This window comes from Lonchura striata, chromosome 1 (genome assembly GCF_046129695.1).
Source record: "Lonchura striata isolate bLonStr1 chromosome 1, bLonStr1.mat, whole genome shotgun sequence".
Taxonomy (NCBI): domain Eukaryota; kingdom Metazoa; phylum Chordata; class Aves; order Passeriformes; family Estrildidae; genus Lonchura; species Lonchura striata.
In genome coordinates this window covers 9230800-9247690 of record NC_134603.1, presented here as the reverse complement: position 1 = coordinate 9247690, position 16891 = coordinate 9230800, and the positions used below count along the sequence as shown (strand labels likewise).

Genomic DNA, 16891 nt, shown 5'->3' with positions numbered 1-16891 from the left:
TTCTTTCTGAAATCTGTGTTCACCAAGGTGCCCATAGGGAGGGACTCAGCAGTGCTCTGTCCATAGTAATGATGGGAGACACTCAGGTAGAGGGTGACCAACTTTTGCACTGTCTATTTAGAGGTAACTATGTAGGTGATAATGTTCTAATCAGTTCATTGACATTTTTTTCAACTCACAAGTCATCTGTTTGTGCAGAACTATTGCAATTTCATTTAATGCTCACCCACACAGTATGGATGCAGTAGTGGGCAGGTGAATTAGATCATTAATCTGAGCAATATTACTAAGATTCTGTCTAAATTTTTTTTAGTGGTTTCACAGCCTTTGTTCATTATTAGCAATACATAGTGTTTTGTCAAAATGTGGTAGGTAACAAGTTAATTGAATATTAGCAGCTTTTGTGTTTGCCATATAAATATTTACTAATACAGTGATCAGTACTGAGTGAACAGATGATGATCTATGGTCCTTCTATAAGAGAATAAAATATGTTATTCAGAATTCTGGTTTGATGCATATCTGAAATGCAGTTCTTGCCTAGTTCAAGATTGTGACTCATGAATGTTTAATAATAAGGGTGGATACAGTAAAGAAAAGGTGAATATTAGTCAGTAATATAATCAATGCATTTTGTCTTATTTCAGCAGAACAGGTCCCCCATCCTCTCCTACAGTAGGAGTGAAAGAAGAAAATCCTTCTGTGCTGGCTGAGAATTGTTTCAGGGAACTACTGGGACGAGCAACCTATGGAAATATGAATAATGCTGTCAGACCAGTTTTTGCGTAAGTTGAAAATTGTGGACGATCTTAAGAGGTTTTCTTTATTTCATTTTCAATTCTGTTGCATTAGATTTTTTCCTACGTTTCAACTCAAAGGTTTCCATTCACATTTCTTAAAAAAATTGCCCCTCTTTTAATCTGTCTTCTCTCTTCTCTATCTATAAACTTGAAGGCAGTTATGGAGGAATGCATTTCCTGCTTTACTGATTTTTACAAGTGAAATACAATAGTTTACGTGAGTTGTTCCTTCAGCTGGCCTTTTTTTTTTCCAATATGATACTTTATCCAGGCTATTGATTTCCCATAGATGAGTCTTACAATCAGTGGATAGACAAACCAAGTAAAGTACAAGTATCACAAAGGAATACTGTGCCCCATAAAGTTACAATTTATGTTTTCCTGCCATTTTCTTCCAGGACCTATTTTGATATTTTCCAATGAATATCTTTAACAACTCGTTTAGGGATGAGTGGCAGATATGCACACAGTATGCACATTATGCGCAAAAATGCAGTACAAATTATACCTCTTGTATTAACACTCAGTGATACCACTTCAAACCCTGGCTCTTACTGGTGATGAGGAGACCTGCTTGCTTCTTGTAAATTTTTCAAAGTACATCCCAGGTATCGGAATACATTCTCTTAGATGGCCTAGTTCTTCCCACAAAGATTAAGCATGTTATTTATACACCGAAAGACCTTCAAGTTATCAAAAGCCATTTTCAAGTTACTAGTGTTAACAGAAAAAAGATAGGGTTAGTGTTGAAGGCAGAAAACTTGTGTAACCCCTTGTTTATCCTAAAAAAACATTGACTACAAAGAACTGTACCATTTCTTTACTTTCTGTATGTATGTGTTATACCAGCCTGAGAGGAGTTTCTGTTGCAAAGTTGAGTGATTTATTTAAAAAACACTCATTCTTTCCTAGATTTAAAATTTGCATTCTTCCAAAATACCTATGATGATACTGAAGGCCTTGTTACTACACGGTCTGGGTGGACTACTTGGTACTATACTGCAGCTGCTTTCTTGACCCCTTCTCAATTCTTTTACTGGGTTTATCTCAAAAATGCATCATTATTTGCAGTGGTTTGAGTCTTTTCAGTCATTTTAGTCTCAGGGAAATTACCTACTAACAATTCCTGATTCCACAGACTAGAGGTTTGGCATTTGAGAAGGTGTCATAGCTGCTTTTCCTGTGGCTGATCTGAAGCCTATGTCTCTAAAGTTTATTTCCAGCCTATTTTTATTTCTTACATGCTATGACTGTAAGGAGCCAGTTGGTCTGTGTGCACCTCAGTGTGTCACATGCTGCATTTATGCACTGAAATGAGTAGATAATGACCAGTTACTCTGAATGTTACCTCCTTTGTGAATAGAGAGTCTTTGTAGTCACTATTTTTGTGTTCCACTTTGAGGACAAATTGCCAAATGTGTCTTTTTAGAAATGACTGCTGTAAATGTTTAGTATTTTTTGAAGAACAAGAGATGTAGAAAATGCAATTTCAAGCTGTTTTTCCTAAACATAAAGGGAGTACTCTATCTAATCAGCTTCACTTTGTGAATGACAGAACAGTTAGAGTGAAAGTTGGAGATAGAGAGTCTATTGCATTTTACTGGATTGAAAAACCTGATTAGAAAACAGTTTCTTCTAACAATGTTCAACTCTTTCACAGCTTTTAAGGAAACTCTGGAAATGCAGATAGGGCCTCTTACTACAATGCTAACATGAAGGTGCAGGTTCAGTTCCCCACCTGAAGGCTTGCTTCATGTGACACTGTAGTATCAGGCAACATGCTGCTACTTCTTTGCAAAACTGAGAGAGCCGTGCTGCCTGCATCATGAGGCAAGGTTTATTCAATGATTGATGGGTTTAAATATAATAAAGATAATAGAAATCTGAAGTCAGTCTCCTGGTATAGGTTTGGATTGACATTAATTTCCCTTGCCTTAGGCAGAAAATCTCTATGGTTATGTCTACATGCAGTAGCTAGAAATTCTCAAATAATAACTTGCAATAAAATCTTACAGAACAATCTCACTAATTGCATAATGAAAGTCAAAAATGTTACATTAATTTTACCTGAAAAAAATTTTATGTTGTGTCAACAGTCAGAAGCTATTGAGACATACTTAGCATGGATTTGCAACAGTGAATAGATTAGATTCAGAGATCTAGAAATACAGTGAAACTTCCCAAGTGTAACCACTGCATTTCCATTCTTGTCAGTTATCACATCACGTGTGGAGGGGTTTGGAATATTAACAGACTGGTGCTCAATATTCTTTCAGCAAACATGATGCATGAGCAGAATATTTTATATATTCCCATAAATGCATGACTCAGTCATGCTTTCTAATCCCAATTTATCATTATTACTTTAAGGATTACTTGCATGTGTGGCACTGAGAAAGAATTCGGGGATGATTAGTAGCTCTTTCCCCAGAAACTTGCATTATTGGTTCTGCTGCTCCTTTGAAATTGAGAGACATAATTGTGCACTTTTGCTACATATGTGCAGCAGATCTCAATGGAAGGCTGAACAAATTAACAAATGCCAAAGGTTTGGCATTTGTTAATCCAGCAATAGAATGTTTTGCAATCTTCAGTAGATATTCTTTATTGAAAGAAATGTAATTTGAAAAGAAAAAGGAAGTTAAGGTGTGACTTGATTTTAACTGAAGTAAATGCACCATACTAAAAACACCCTTTACTGTCTTTTGCAAAAACAAAACTACTTTGAATGCACTTGTTATGATCAGTAAAATACATCACCTACAGGAATTTAATCCTGCTGTCTTTAGGAGGACAATTCCAGTATACATGGTATGCTGCCCACTGAGCTGTTACACAGAGTTTTAACCAATTCTGTCATCTGCCCCCTGCTGTCTTCCCAGCAGTTTATCTATCTACCTGAAGCAGCTAATACTTGACCTTTGTGGCAAAATAGGACTGTATGTCTTGTTTAGAGAGGAATTTTTTGTTTGTTAACGTGATATGGGATGCAGTGGACCATAATCTGCCTAAATGGATTTTTGGGGCAGATGAATAGGAACTGTCAAGGATAACAGAGAACACATGCCCTGAAAGATTAAAGGATCAGTTCCAATCAGGAGAAGATAGTGGAGAGTATGATTTTCCATTTGATAATGCCTGTGCACAAGAAAAGCAGCTATTCCCAACAGGTACTCAAGTTGGATATTTAGTAATGGAAATCTGCTGTTATCTTGGCAGGCGAATACCTTTAAAAGTTCTGACATTCTTTCCTGTAGGGATTTCTGTTAAAGGTATGTGATGTTTCAAAATGGCAGAACTTTTTTTAATCTCTGGAATGGAGTGCAAGGTAATTTAGGGCACAGGAGATGCTTTGTGTCATCTGACTTAATCAGCCTTGAAGGAGACCTGTGTATGTGGGTGACTGGGCTGGGAGCAGCCCAGTGAGGGAATTGAGATGTCCAGATTGTAGCAGAGTAAGTTACAGCATCTAGCCAGTGTTCACAGTGCTGGTTTCTTTCACCTCCAGAGCTTTTGAGTTTCTTGTTTCAAGCAACTTTATATGTTTCCTAAGTTCTTTGAGAAAAGGAAGAACAGTAATGGTTCTGTACCTGAGATATCGATTTAGGAACAAAACTTAAATTAATTTTCTGTTAAAAGGGTTTTTTTGTTGATTTGGCATATTTGCTGTTCACTGGCAGATTTGTTTGTGGATTTGTTTTGATGTTTTTTAAACTTAAATTATATCAATTTAAATGCATCCAAAGTTACCTTTTCTTCAATCTTCTAGCCTGAAAAAACATAGTTTTTTTTTTTAATGCTTTTTCAGGGACACAGATCTTTTTTTTTTTTTTGCAAAAGTCTGTGTGCCCAATTCATAGCTTTCAACATTTCTGCTTAAGCAGAATTTTTTGTATTTGTTTGAAACACTGATAATTTTTTTCTCATTTGTGGTTCTTATTCCATTTAAAGAGAAACTGACACATTTTTTTATTGGGATTTTGATTTTGATATTTCTTGCAGTAAATGTTGAAGTGCTTCAGAGCATAAAGGCATATATATAAGAAGAGCAGTTCTTTTTTGTTTTCCATATGTTTTATTTATTAAACCATTGCAAAACCAGAAATATTTCTCAGAGTTTCTATTCTGGATGGAGCATTCAGCCCTAATTATTTTGCAGTTTGTAATTTAAAACAACTTATTTATCCTTTGTAAAGTATATATCTTCAAGATGTTACAACCTTCAGCAGAGCCCTTTTATGTAAATAAGCATCAAATGTCACAGCACTCTGGAAAGAGTATATTCTTAACTATATATATTCAGTGCAACTAGATTCCTTAAATTTCTGGAACAGGAATTTCTGTTCATCCAAATGTTGTCTGATCATATCCTAAACTTAGAAAACAAGGGCTTTTCTGAAGTTCTAAATTTCTCACCTAGTTAATAAGTCATTGTATAGAAGTTTTATGTTAGTAAATAATCCCTTTGAGGTGAATTTTGAACAAATTCTTGTGATACCATTTATTATATCTGCAGATTGTAATTATTTCATTATGTCTTAATTTTTGCCTACAGGCATTTAGACCATCATAGACTATGGGATCCTAATGAATTTGCTGTTTCCTGTTTTAAAATCATAATGTATTCTATACAGGTAGGATTTTCTGGATTTTTTTTCCTTGCATACATGTTCCAAACACATGAGAAAAGTTTCAGTGCTCATCTCACCATGCTAGTGGTGGACAGTAGATGAAGTCAAAGAATCCAGAAGACCCAAGGGTAGGTAGTGGGGTGGTCCTTCTCCAGAACAAGGAGCAGGGTAACCATGCTGGTGTGACATGGTGCTTGACAAAGAAATTTCTCAGGTTGGTTATTTCCCCATGCCAAGACAGCTGTGCTGATTTTCCAACTGAAGAAAACAACTTCATATGCATCTGTTATGCTTAGGATTTTTAATAGTGGACAACCTATATTGTGGCCTTAAGCCAAGGGAGGGAAGGTAGAGATTGGATATTAGGAAGAAATTCTTCACCCTAAGAGTAATGAGGCACTGCAACAGGTTGGATGTGACTTTGAGCAACCCTATGTGGTAGAAGCTGTCCCTGCCCATGGCAAGGGACTTGGAACGAGATGGTCTTCAAGACCTGTCACAACTCAAGCCATTCTATGACTCTATGATTATCTGTTGTAAACGTCAAGGTATTATTCTTTGATGGCATCAAACACAGATGCCCAGAAGATAAAAATGTAAAATTCCAGGTTTGTCGGAGAAAGCCGTGTTTTCTCACCATTTACATCAATGGTGCTGAATTCTTTGAACTGCAGTTAGCTGAGTGAAGGACAACTTTATGCTTCCTCTGTGCTTGCAGATGTTCCTGGATATTTTAAGACTCTTAAGGTTTTGTACACTGAGCTGGCTGAATGAACCTGTATTGCTTCATCTGTCATGGCAGTTTTTTGAATCCATATTTAGTCATGAATTAGTTGTAATTTTGATAAATTTCTGAATTAAAATGTTGCACAATAGGAGCATGGTCATGACCATAGCTGAGTGCTGTATGAACTATTCTTGTTAAAGTCACAAATTAAGATTTTCTGTCTGTTTTCTTAATAGGCACAATATTCCCATCATGTAATACAAGAAATCCTAGGACACCTTGATGTCCGCAAAAGGGATTCACCACGAGTTCGTGCTGGCATTATTCAGGTTCTTCTGGAAGCAGTTGCAATAGCAGCTAAAGGATCAGTAGGTAAGATGCATTAAATTAAAGCATTAGGTCAAAGGATAAATTTGCAGGGTAGTGCTCATTTTCACTTTGGTTTCAGACTGATTGGAAACATTTTGAGAAGGTTTTGTGTATAATTTTTTTTTTCTTTGTGCCGATAAATGCTTGAAATCTAACTTGGTTTGCAGTTACTCCAAGCATATACACTTGGTTATTTGACTCTTATATAATCCTTTGCATTGAAAAAATTAGTGAAAAAATTGTGAAAGGCATAAAAAAAATCATAAAGTCTGAGAGAGCTGTGTGTGACCAGAAAATATCAAGAGCACTGTTGCTTTCTGATACAGTGACTGGAGTATTGCAGGAATATAATTATCTTTGAGAAATGTTACCTTATTGACACTGAAGAAGCTGAAATAAGGTGAAATATGTCATTTCAAAATAGGATGGTTCCTTGAAATAAGAGTAGTTTTGAAGAAATGTACACTCTAGTGCTCTTTTCCTGATGTTCACTGGTGTCCTGCTGAAGCATTATTGTTTTGCTTCATTAGCCTGAATGTCTCCTTCCTCTTTATAAGAGACCCACTTGCATGTACAGACTTGTGAAATCTTTTACCATATGATGAACAGAGTTCATTATTTGATCCAATGAATATAACTGGATTTTAGTAGCAGGTTTCAAAAAAATCTGAAGTTCAGGAGCAAGTACCTGCAGTTAAATCCATTATTGATGCTTAATTTCAGCAACCACTTGTGTTTTGTATCTGAAACTTGCATGGTGAGTTGACTCTGGGCTGTTTGCACTCCCCTTTCCCACAGGACAGGAATAATCTAGAAAGAAAGTGAGAAGTTTAATGGATCAAGATAAAGACATTTCAATGGGTGGAGAAAAAGCTGCATGCACAAGGAATATCAGGTTACCTCCATCTTGGCCAGACCCAGTAGTGGATCATAATGGATTATGCATACATACCTGGCTGTATTTCCTGATTCCAAGTTAATTTCTAAAGTGTATCAAAGTGTAGGCACACCTCTATAAAGTTTTTCTTTAGCCAGGATGCTTCAAACACTATAATTCACTTGGTTCTCTTCATCATCCCTACTTTCATTACTTGTGAAAATGGATTGAAAAGCCCAGTTATCATTTTCTTCTGACATCTCCCCCCTTGACATATGCAATCACTGTTATTTGTTGTTTCCAGGCCCAACTGTTCTGGAGGTTTTTAATACCTTGTTGAAGCACCTGCGCATCAGCGTTGACTTTGAGCTGGGTGACAGACGCAGTTCATTAGAAAGTGCCACTTTAAGCATAAGCTCCAAGGAGAGTGATGAGAGGATTGTCCAGAATGCAATTATTCAAACAATTGGTGAGTTATACAATTGACAGAGGGTCACTTAAAATTTCTCCCCTTTTCCCTCTTCCTCAATGAGATGATATTGGACCAGCTTGAATCATGAAGGAATACTACCAAGTGTGGTTTCTCTAATTGTGTTTGCCTCTCATTCTCAGGCTTGCTTTATGTGTTTGATTTCTGAAAGTTTTTTTTTTTTGTTTTTTTTTAATTTTAGTTGAACACATAGCCAAGAAGGTTATGAAAATTAAAAGTGCTGGTGGACTTATAATTAATTTTAATTATGTTATTATGTGGCCCTTGAAATGTAGAAATCTCTACCTTTGGTCCTTTGGTACAGAACTACTTATTAGTCCTTCTATGAAAATCACTGCAAACATTTGTATACAGTAATATATATTTTCATAGGTACTACTTTAAAGTTGATAGACATAAATGTTAAACATAGTAGCAACAATGACACCTAATGGCTGGTTGTGCTACCATGACTTAACTGAAGTACTTTAATGCACAGCACTTGAAATTATTTTCTCGACAGTGTCTCTCCCTTTCTCAGATTTTCCCTTTATGACAGTGATGTTATATATTGGGGTGCATTTATTCCTTGTATTCTTTTCTTAAAGAACAAGGGAGATGTAGCTTAAATGTTGTTCACTGATCTGTATCTTCACTTGTTTGAAGAGCAGTAACAAGTATGTAGTACGTTAATTCTCACCATTTCAGTAAAGTTCCCAAGTTAAAATGTTCAACTCCCACAAAAAAAAAATCCCAGAAACTCCACAAACCAACCTTTCTGAAGCTTCTTTCTACTGAAGTTAATGGTATACTATTTCACTGTAATAAAATAGAATATCTGGAGTTTGAAGGGACAAAAAAGGATCATTCAGTCCAGCTCTCTGCTCCTTCCAGGACTGCTTCAAAAAAACCATGTGCCTGGGAGCATTGTCCAGATACTGCTTGACCTCTGTCAGGCTTGGTGCTGTGATCACTTCCTTGGGGAGCCTGATCTAGTGGCCATCCTTCCTTTCAGTGTAGAACCTTTTCCTAATGTCCCATCTGAACTTTCCCTGGTGCAATTCCTTCCCATTTCCTCATGTCCTGTCGCTGGTCACTAGAGAGAGATCAGCATCTCCTGTTTCACTGCCCCCCTTGAAGGTGTTTGATGTTCTTAGATTGAGGCACCCAAAGCATGGACTCGAGGAGAGGCTGCAGCTGCAGTGTAGGATGGGACAGTCACCTCCTCAACCAGCTGGTGCTCCTGTGCTTGGTGCACCAGAGGGTACAGTTGGCTCCTTTGGCTGCCAGGGCACACTTGATTCACACGGGACTTGCCATTAACCCAAAGGCCCTGATTTCTTTCCATGGGGAATGTTGGGAATAACAGTGTTATCTCAGTTCCCTGGGAGTGCTGCCACAGCTGGGCCACTGCTGCGGCTGTGCTGCTGTAAGAGCAGGGCCCATCCTGCAGCTGGCACTGGGATGGCAGCTGTTCCCACGGGAGCTGTGTCTGGGCAGCTGCTTCACCTGTGGTGTGTGCAGAGCTGGGAGAGGACAGGGTCTTGTGTGAGTGGAAACCATTCCTCCCTGGAATGGATGAGGAGCTGGCAGAGCTGCAGTGCCCTTCCTGCCAGCTGATGCTAGCACTCCCTAAGAGATACTTTTAAGGCAGGGGAGGTGTGTGTGTGCCTGACATTTCTTCTGGCCCTGCCCAGGTTCCCTCAGCCATTGTGGCTCTTTCTGCTGCCTTGAGGTTCCCCTGGTCCAGGAGCCCTCCCTGTACCTCATGATGGAGTGCTCCTCTTCCCTTGGTGCTGGCACAGAAGCTGCTCACCTCATCACTCCCCAGGAACAGCAACACTCATAAAATACTTGTATATCTCTGGGATTTCTGTCTCCTCACTTGTAATATTTATTGGAGACTTCACAGACAAAAGTAACAATACTGTGTGCCATGATAAACACTTCCAACTTTTCACTAGGTACAGGTTAATAGACCCCTGATATTTAATTTTTAAATTGTATATTTAGAGGAGGATAAAATTAGAAGGTTTTAGTATTCAAAGATGAAAGTATAATGAAAAAGACTCACTAAAATCATTCAGCAGAAGTAAATATGAGATTGTGCCCTAAAACAAGTCATATGTTTATTCTTCATCTACTTTGACCTGTTTATATATTCCTTGTATTTTAGGGGCTTTTCTTATAAAGAGAAGGGCCCTATATCTCATTTTCTTCTGTGATTTCATTCTATTTTTATTTAGGATTTTTTGGAAGCAATCTTCCAGACTACCAGAGATCAGAGATTATGATGTTCATTATGAGCAAAGTACCTGTTTTGGGAACAACTTCACAATCGTTGGATCCCAGTAACCTTGGGTTTGTATATCCTACATTTTTAAATTTGAAATTAAAAATCTAGATTTTTGGAATCCTGATAAATTAAGAACTGAAAAACATTAAGAAAAATGAAATGCAAATTCTTACTCCTTCTAGGCTGTATTAAATACTATGCAGAATCAAGACCAAGACAAGCTCAGTGTCAACAATATGAAATCAACCTACAGACATTTTACTGGTAAAAATTACTGATTGCAAGGCAGTTTGTTTTTTCACTAAAACACTCTTTATCTTTGCATTTTTACAATTTTTTCTGAAATTATATACTTTATGGTTGTTTATTCCATAACTTTTTATATGTAGGTTTTGAGAATGAGAGGAATTCAATTATAAATACATTTTTTCAAATAGTTGCATAATTTACAAACTATTTTTAAGGTTTGTTTGGTTTTTTTAATTCTGTACAAGTTGACTTCAGATTAAGAAATAACTGCAGAAATTCCAGTGAATTTTGGATTTTTCCCTATGTATTTAGAAATGGGAAAACCTATAAGTGGGCAGACTTAATAAATCCATAATTTAAAAGTCACCCTACACTGAATACTTTTCCCTGTAACAGGGATAATTTTGTTTAAAAGATTGCATTTCCTCAATAAATGGGGAAGTCACTGAAAAGCCTGAGATGTTCTTTCCATATGTGCACAGACACTTTGCACCACATAAGTGATCCCCTAATAGATTAAGTAGGAAGCCATTGTCATTCTCCAGCTTCTTACAGCTTTTCATTCAGTATCCCTGCAGCATGGGATGCTATTCCATGGAAGATACAAGTCTGTGCCAGGCAGTTGTCACTGATTATGGAGGTATTTCAAGAATGAATCCATATGAAATTCTTACTTGGATAAACAGTTGGGGGTGGTGGTTGGTTTTTTTTATAACTGTATGATTTTCCATTTATGAGATTCTATGTAAACATGTGCCTGAACAGTGTGTTAGTATGATGTGCATATGTCACTCTGAGCAAAGAAGGCTTTCTGATTGCTGATAAAGTCTGGCATTACTTAGAATTTTGGTTTCAGCTACCCAAGACATTTGAATGATACAGCCAGGAACGTAGCTCATTAAGGTAGAAGTTTCCACTGTTACATAGCGGCCAACTTTTGTGAAGAGGGTTGATCTTCCTTTACACTATTTAATGGAGAAAATGCCTTGCACCTTTTTTACTTTCCTGAAAGAATCTCTGTGAATGGAGCAATTTATTCCAAGTTCACTTATATCTTCTAAGACCTTGCAAGAATAGTGACTATATACCTTTAGCTATTTGGCTACTTTTAGTGCCTGCAGGAGGAAAGTGAAAACAGATGAAGAACAGGTCAAGTAGTGTTTCATGTACCTTCCTGTGATACAAAAGCTGAGGAGTCTTACAGTTTTTCTTACTGATTTTGCTGGTAACTTTTTTCCAGTCTCAAAGTTTTGGGGTGATGCTTAAAGAAGAAATGTCCACTTTTCTTGAAAGACTCAATTGCATTTTAATACAGAATAAATTTTCAGTGCTGATAGTTGTGAAAATAACAAGCTATCAAGCTCATAGTGGTCAAACATTTTAGAGATTTCTGAGTAAAACATAAATATTTATACCTGCTTCACATATACAATTTAACTTTTTTTTCAAGTGAATGTGCTCCATTTTTTAAGCCTTCCTGTAAATGTGTCTTTCAAAAACATTTAATTATTGCAACTCAGTTGGGGATACTTTCCTTTATCTATGGTCATCCAGCATTCCTTCCAAGACTGCTGTATTCATTTGTCAAAAATGACAATAATGTCTAGAATAGAATAATATTTCAAATATATACAAGAAACCTAATTTGCAATTTTTTTTCCCAATTGTAGAGATTTGGGACCCAGGAGGATTCAAATCATGTTATTGAGATCTTTACTTATGGTAAGACTTTTGTGATCAGTATAATGTTATAAATACACAGTGTTTCACTTCATATATATATATTTACATATAAAAGTACAGTATAACAACACTGGATTATGAAAATAAACATACATTAATATTACATAGACCTGTAATTCTATTATGTAATATTGTGAAAGCTTTTTTCCAACTTAAATTACAAACAGCACAACAAATATGCCTCCACCTCTTGGAGAACTTCCATGAATGTCAGTTATAATTGGATCTGCAGATTCAAAAGAACATCCTAGAGGAGGTTGAGTTCTGCCAGCAATACTGGCAACATCAAAGTGAAATCACTTTTATCTCTGAGCTTGGAAAAGTGGTAATTAGTAGAATGGCCAATACGTTTAAAACCATAGGAATAGATACCTCAGACACAGTTGCTCTTTCCTTTCTAATGTTTCCCAAAATTCTTGTAAGATATGATTGAATTGTTTATCACAAATACACTTTTCAGCTGTAAATCTTCAAAGAGTATTTCTGGAACTAGATCCAGCTGGTAAAATTCAGAAAGTGCGTAGTAAAGGAGGTTCTTGCCAGTAGAATCTTGGCCTGTCTTGTTGCAGAAGCTGAAAACTGTTCAGTCACTCAGACAGGGGAATGATTTCACAAACTAAAGCAGAAGACTGTCCTCCTGGAAAATGAGTTTTTGTCCCTGCTTTGACATGAAACTCATGTATGGTGTTAGGGAAATAGGTGAAAACATTCTTGGCTTGTCCAAATCTGAAATCTTAGACTCTGGTTTACAAAAGAGCTGGGCATTCAGAGTTGCAATTTCAGGATAGAAAACTTCTTAGGAAGGACCTCAAGTGGTCATTTTGCACATTGTCTTCATTAAATATAGACTCAGCTATGTCTAACTATTCCTGACAGTATTCATGTCACCATTGATAAAATTCCATTAAAACAGGTAAGAATTGTTCTAATGATTTTAGGTGCTACATAGCCTGTAAATATGCTTTAAAGGAATCAGAGTGTATATGTGGAAGGGATTTAACATTTTGGTTTGCATCTCTTTTAGAATATGGAAGTAAAATCCCATTGTGGCACAAAAGGGTGAAAATTACTGTTCTGATAAAGTAATTGTTCTTAATAAATTAGTCATTGATAAATAATGTGGAAAAAATCCAGCATTGTACATCATGTATTCTTTACAAAAGAATAATATTTCATAACATAATTAGTCTGTTGTCATGCATACACAGGCAGACAAGTTAATGCTGTATAGGTAGTTGAAATCTGGCACTTCATTAAAAGTGTGCACTTAGATTTGGAGCCCTGCTGCTTGTCATATCAGTTATTTTCCTTTTCAGAATGATTGATCAGATACCTTCTTGTTCCCTGGTGCTCCTGTCAGCCATGTCTCTGTGAATACTTCAGATAAGCTGTGGCCACCATGCTTGCTCAGTGTTGTGGTTTAACCCAGAGGCACCAGGGACCACCCAGTCACTTACTCACTCTGCCCCAGGGGGATGGGGAGAGAACCAGGACAGTGCCAGTGAGGAAAGTGGGTTGAGATTAAGACAGTTTAGTAAGTAAAAAAGGAAGCCAAGAAAAACAAAACCAAGAAATGAGAGAAAGAAGTATTAATAAAATAAAATAAAAACTTTGCCTAAAAAAAAGCCAACTGCTCATCACAAGCCAAATGATAGCCAGCCAGTCCCTGAGCAATGGCAACCCTCACAAACAGCCTCCTGTTCTGCTGCTGAACATGACACATTTTAATATGGGATATCCTTCTGGAGGTGTGTCTTGGTTTGGAAAGGCAGGTATCTGCTAAGGAAGGCAGAAGCCTCCCCTGAAATGGAAAAAACAGTAGACCCCCTCCCTTCAAATTGTTATAAATTTGAAATTAAGAGTGGCTCTCAGGCAAAAATATGGGAGCACGAATAACAGTTCTTTATTAGGGAAGAAAATAAAAAGATAAAATAAGCAATGCAGTGAACCAAAACAACACTGACAGAGTCAGAATACAACCTGACATCATGTTGGTCAGGGTGTTGGCAGCAGTCCAATTGGGAATTAAGGCTGCAGTCCTCCTGGAGTGGCAGGTGTAGTTCTGATGGAGCAGTAACTCTGTAGAAAAGGGTGTAGTCTTCCTTCTTGGCTTCTCCCTCTGGGTGGAGCATCTCACAATGGGATGCTGCAACTTTCATCAGTCCTGCAGTGACATTCAATAGTCCATTAACAGCAGGTGTCTCCCCTGAGAGAGGATCGTTTGTAGAATAGATAAAGAAAACTGCCCAATTAAGAGAATATAACTGCCACACCTTTAACAGATGGCAATTAAGTACATCTTGGCTTGCAGTCTAGGACAAGGTGTGTAAGCCCTGCCTAGCAGTAGCCAAATCATCTCTGTGTTCCCAGCACTGCTTTGGTCACAAATCCAGAAAATTACCTATCCCAGCCAAAACCAGTAAAACACAGCTCACATGTAAAAACTGTAAGGGTATGGAAGATATATATAAAGAAGATACAATTATTGTGTAAGTCTTAGATGAAAATACGATTGCATTTATTATTATAATTAAATTAGGAATAATTTTGCTCCCCTCATCCTCAACAGGCTATATATACTTCGTAATATATTCTGAGATTGTAATATTCTAGTAACCTCCAATTTAAGATATGGTAAATTGTAAATATTTCTGACTACTGTACATATTCAGCTAATTAAAATTTGAATTATTAGTTAGGTAGAAGTTTTTCTTTGTGTACCTGCAGAATTTGCTTTAATTAAAAGTAACCAAATGAGACAAGGCGAGGTAGTATTAATTTTTAAAATAACACTATGGCACCAGTTTTCTAAGAAAGTGATACTTGCTTACTTCATGTTTTGCAATAAAGTAGTATCCATAAATCTTTAAGATGTACATATAGGCCCTGGTTTCTCATTTTTTATTTAACATGAACTTACTCTATCATATGTGAACAGCTCATAACCTGAAATGGATAAATCTCTATTGTAATTATCAACTGAAATTCCTGTCATCTTCAGTTTATGCCCTGCAACTTTTCATAGGCCTAATAAAAAAACCACATCATAAATCATACCTTTATTTTTGATTTGGGGTGTGTTTGTAAGGAAAGGATTGTGAACAATCCTTTTAACATGAGGGATTTAATTTGAAAATGTGTGCTAACGTCCTTCCAAATTAATCCTGAGGTCAGGAATTTTCAAAATTAATACAATACTTCAATTTGAATCTACCTTGCGGGTGCCAAAGCAATCCCACTAAAACGTGAATGACAGCTTCAATTAATTCTTACAATGCAGTAGTGACACATGAATTTTATTTCCAACAATGAACAGGTGACTTCAGGGTACAAAGCCACAACAATAAGTAATGCACTTCCTGCCGCCTTTCTGGACCCGTTGCTGTCTCCTTCACTCATGGAGGACTCTGAGCTGAGGCAGCTGGTCCTGGAAATCCTGCACAACCTCATTGATCGGCACGACAACAGAGCCAAGCTCAGAGGGATAAGGTAGAGCTCTTCATTTATTGCCTACTTGAAATTCCAGTTCATTACCCAAAGGACAAGTACTGTTGATTTTTAAATGTTTTTGCTAATGTGAATTATTAATGTACTGTTTTGGTACATGCACAATCCTCAGTGTCAGTTATTCATGGCAAGAATTTTACAGGTAAGCCTCAGAGCACAGTATCCTAAATAACTATTACAAATATCATTGTTTAGTCGTGTAGAAGACAGAATTTTATTTTTATTTTATGTAGATAAAAACATATATGATTGTCATAATTCTCTTTCTGGTTCTCCCTCTTCAACTGAAATTTGAATATCCTTGTTAAGGATGGATATAATTAAAATGGGAATTGGGTCAAGATCTGCTTGAATACTTCCTGTTTTCCACATTCTCTTAATTTTCAACTTTTTTTTTTTTTCCTGAAACAACACATTTGTTTCATTTGTAGAATAATACCGGATGTTTCTGATCTAAAGATAAAACGAGACAAGATTTCAAGGCAAGACGTGAGCTTCATGAAAAAGGTAATAGAATGAAACATCACTTTTCTATCTAGAAATCAGTAACTGAACCAGTGGTTTTGCTTTTCTTCTACAGCTGTGGTTTTGCAACAAGTCACAAAGATCAGTTTCAAATTTTTGTAATCAAGTTAGAGTGATTTCAGTGTTGCAGTTCTCAAGATACTTAAAAGATGATTCCATGCAATAAAATTTTTATTTATGTCTTCAGTTAAAACCTTTATATGCATGAAATTAGAACAGTGTATGTCAAAACCTTGATTCTGAAAATATCTCCCTGTTGTTAAATCCCTGTGCAGCATTTAATTTTTGCTTGGTAGCAGTTTTTTCACTAATTTGGCTTTTATTTTGCTGTATTTTTAGACAATTCTGTGTTTAGAAATCTTTTTATACCTGTGGTACAGAGACTTATGTCTTATGTTTTAGGTTAAAGATGTCAAAGAAAGTTAACTTTGCCCAAAACAGCTATCTTATAAAACATTGTTTTCACAAGACTTCTGACTTTTCAGTATATTTGGTTCTAAAGAAAAACAGGGTTTTTTTAAATGATACTTCAATGGAGTGAAATTGCTTACAGTAGACACCTTGGGTTTTATGTGGGAAAGATACATACTGTGCTCTGTCATTCCTGACTCTGGTTTATCTGTGTAAGTATGTAAACAAAACCCAGAAATACTGAAGTAAGCCAAAATACTGTATATGTAATAATATGCAAACTAGAG

General features: G+C 36.6%; 1 protein-coding gene across 5 annotated transcripts in view; it reads left to right on the top strand.

Moving 5' to 3' along the window:
* Positions 1-16891, top strand: part of EFR3A (EFR3 homolog A) — a 77959-nt gene that overhangs the window by 42172 nt on the left and 18896 nt on the right. For 4 of the 5 annotated variants that reach the window (XM_021542362.3, XM_077782008.1, XM_021542363.3 and 1 more), the window contains 8 exons: positions 648-785; positions 5356-5434; positions 6395-6530; positions 7709-7873; positions 10120-10234; positions 12089-12140; positions 15478-15650; positions 16100-16175. In XM_021542362.3, the coding sequence (XP_021398037.1) occupies positions 648-785; positions 5356-5434; positions 6395-6530; positions 7709-7873; positions 10120-10234; positions 12089-12140; positions 15478-15650; positions 16100-16175 (934 nt within the window). The remainder of the gene's footprint in view (positions 1-647; positions 786-5355; positions 5435-6394; positions 6531-7708; positions 7874-10119; positions 10235-12088; positions 12141-15477; positions 15651-16099; positions 16176-16891) is intronic. The other variant, XM_021542365.3, reaches the window with a different exon arrangement.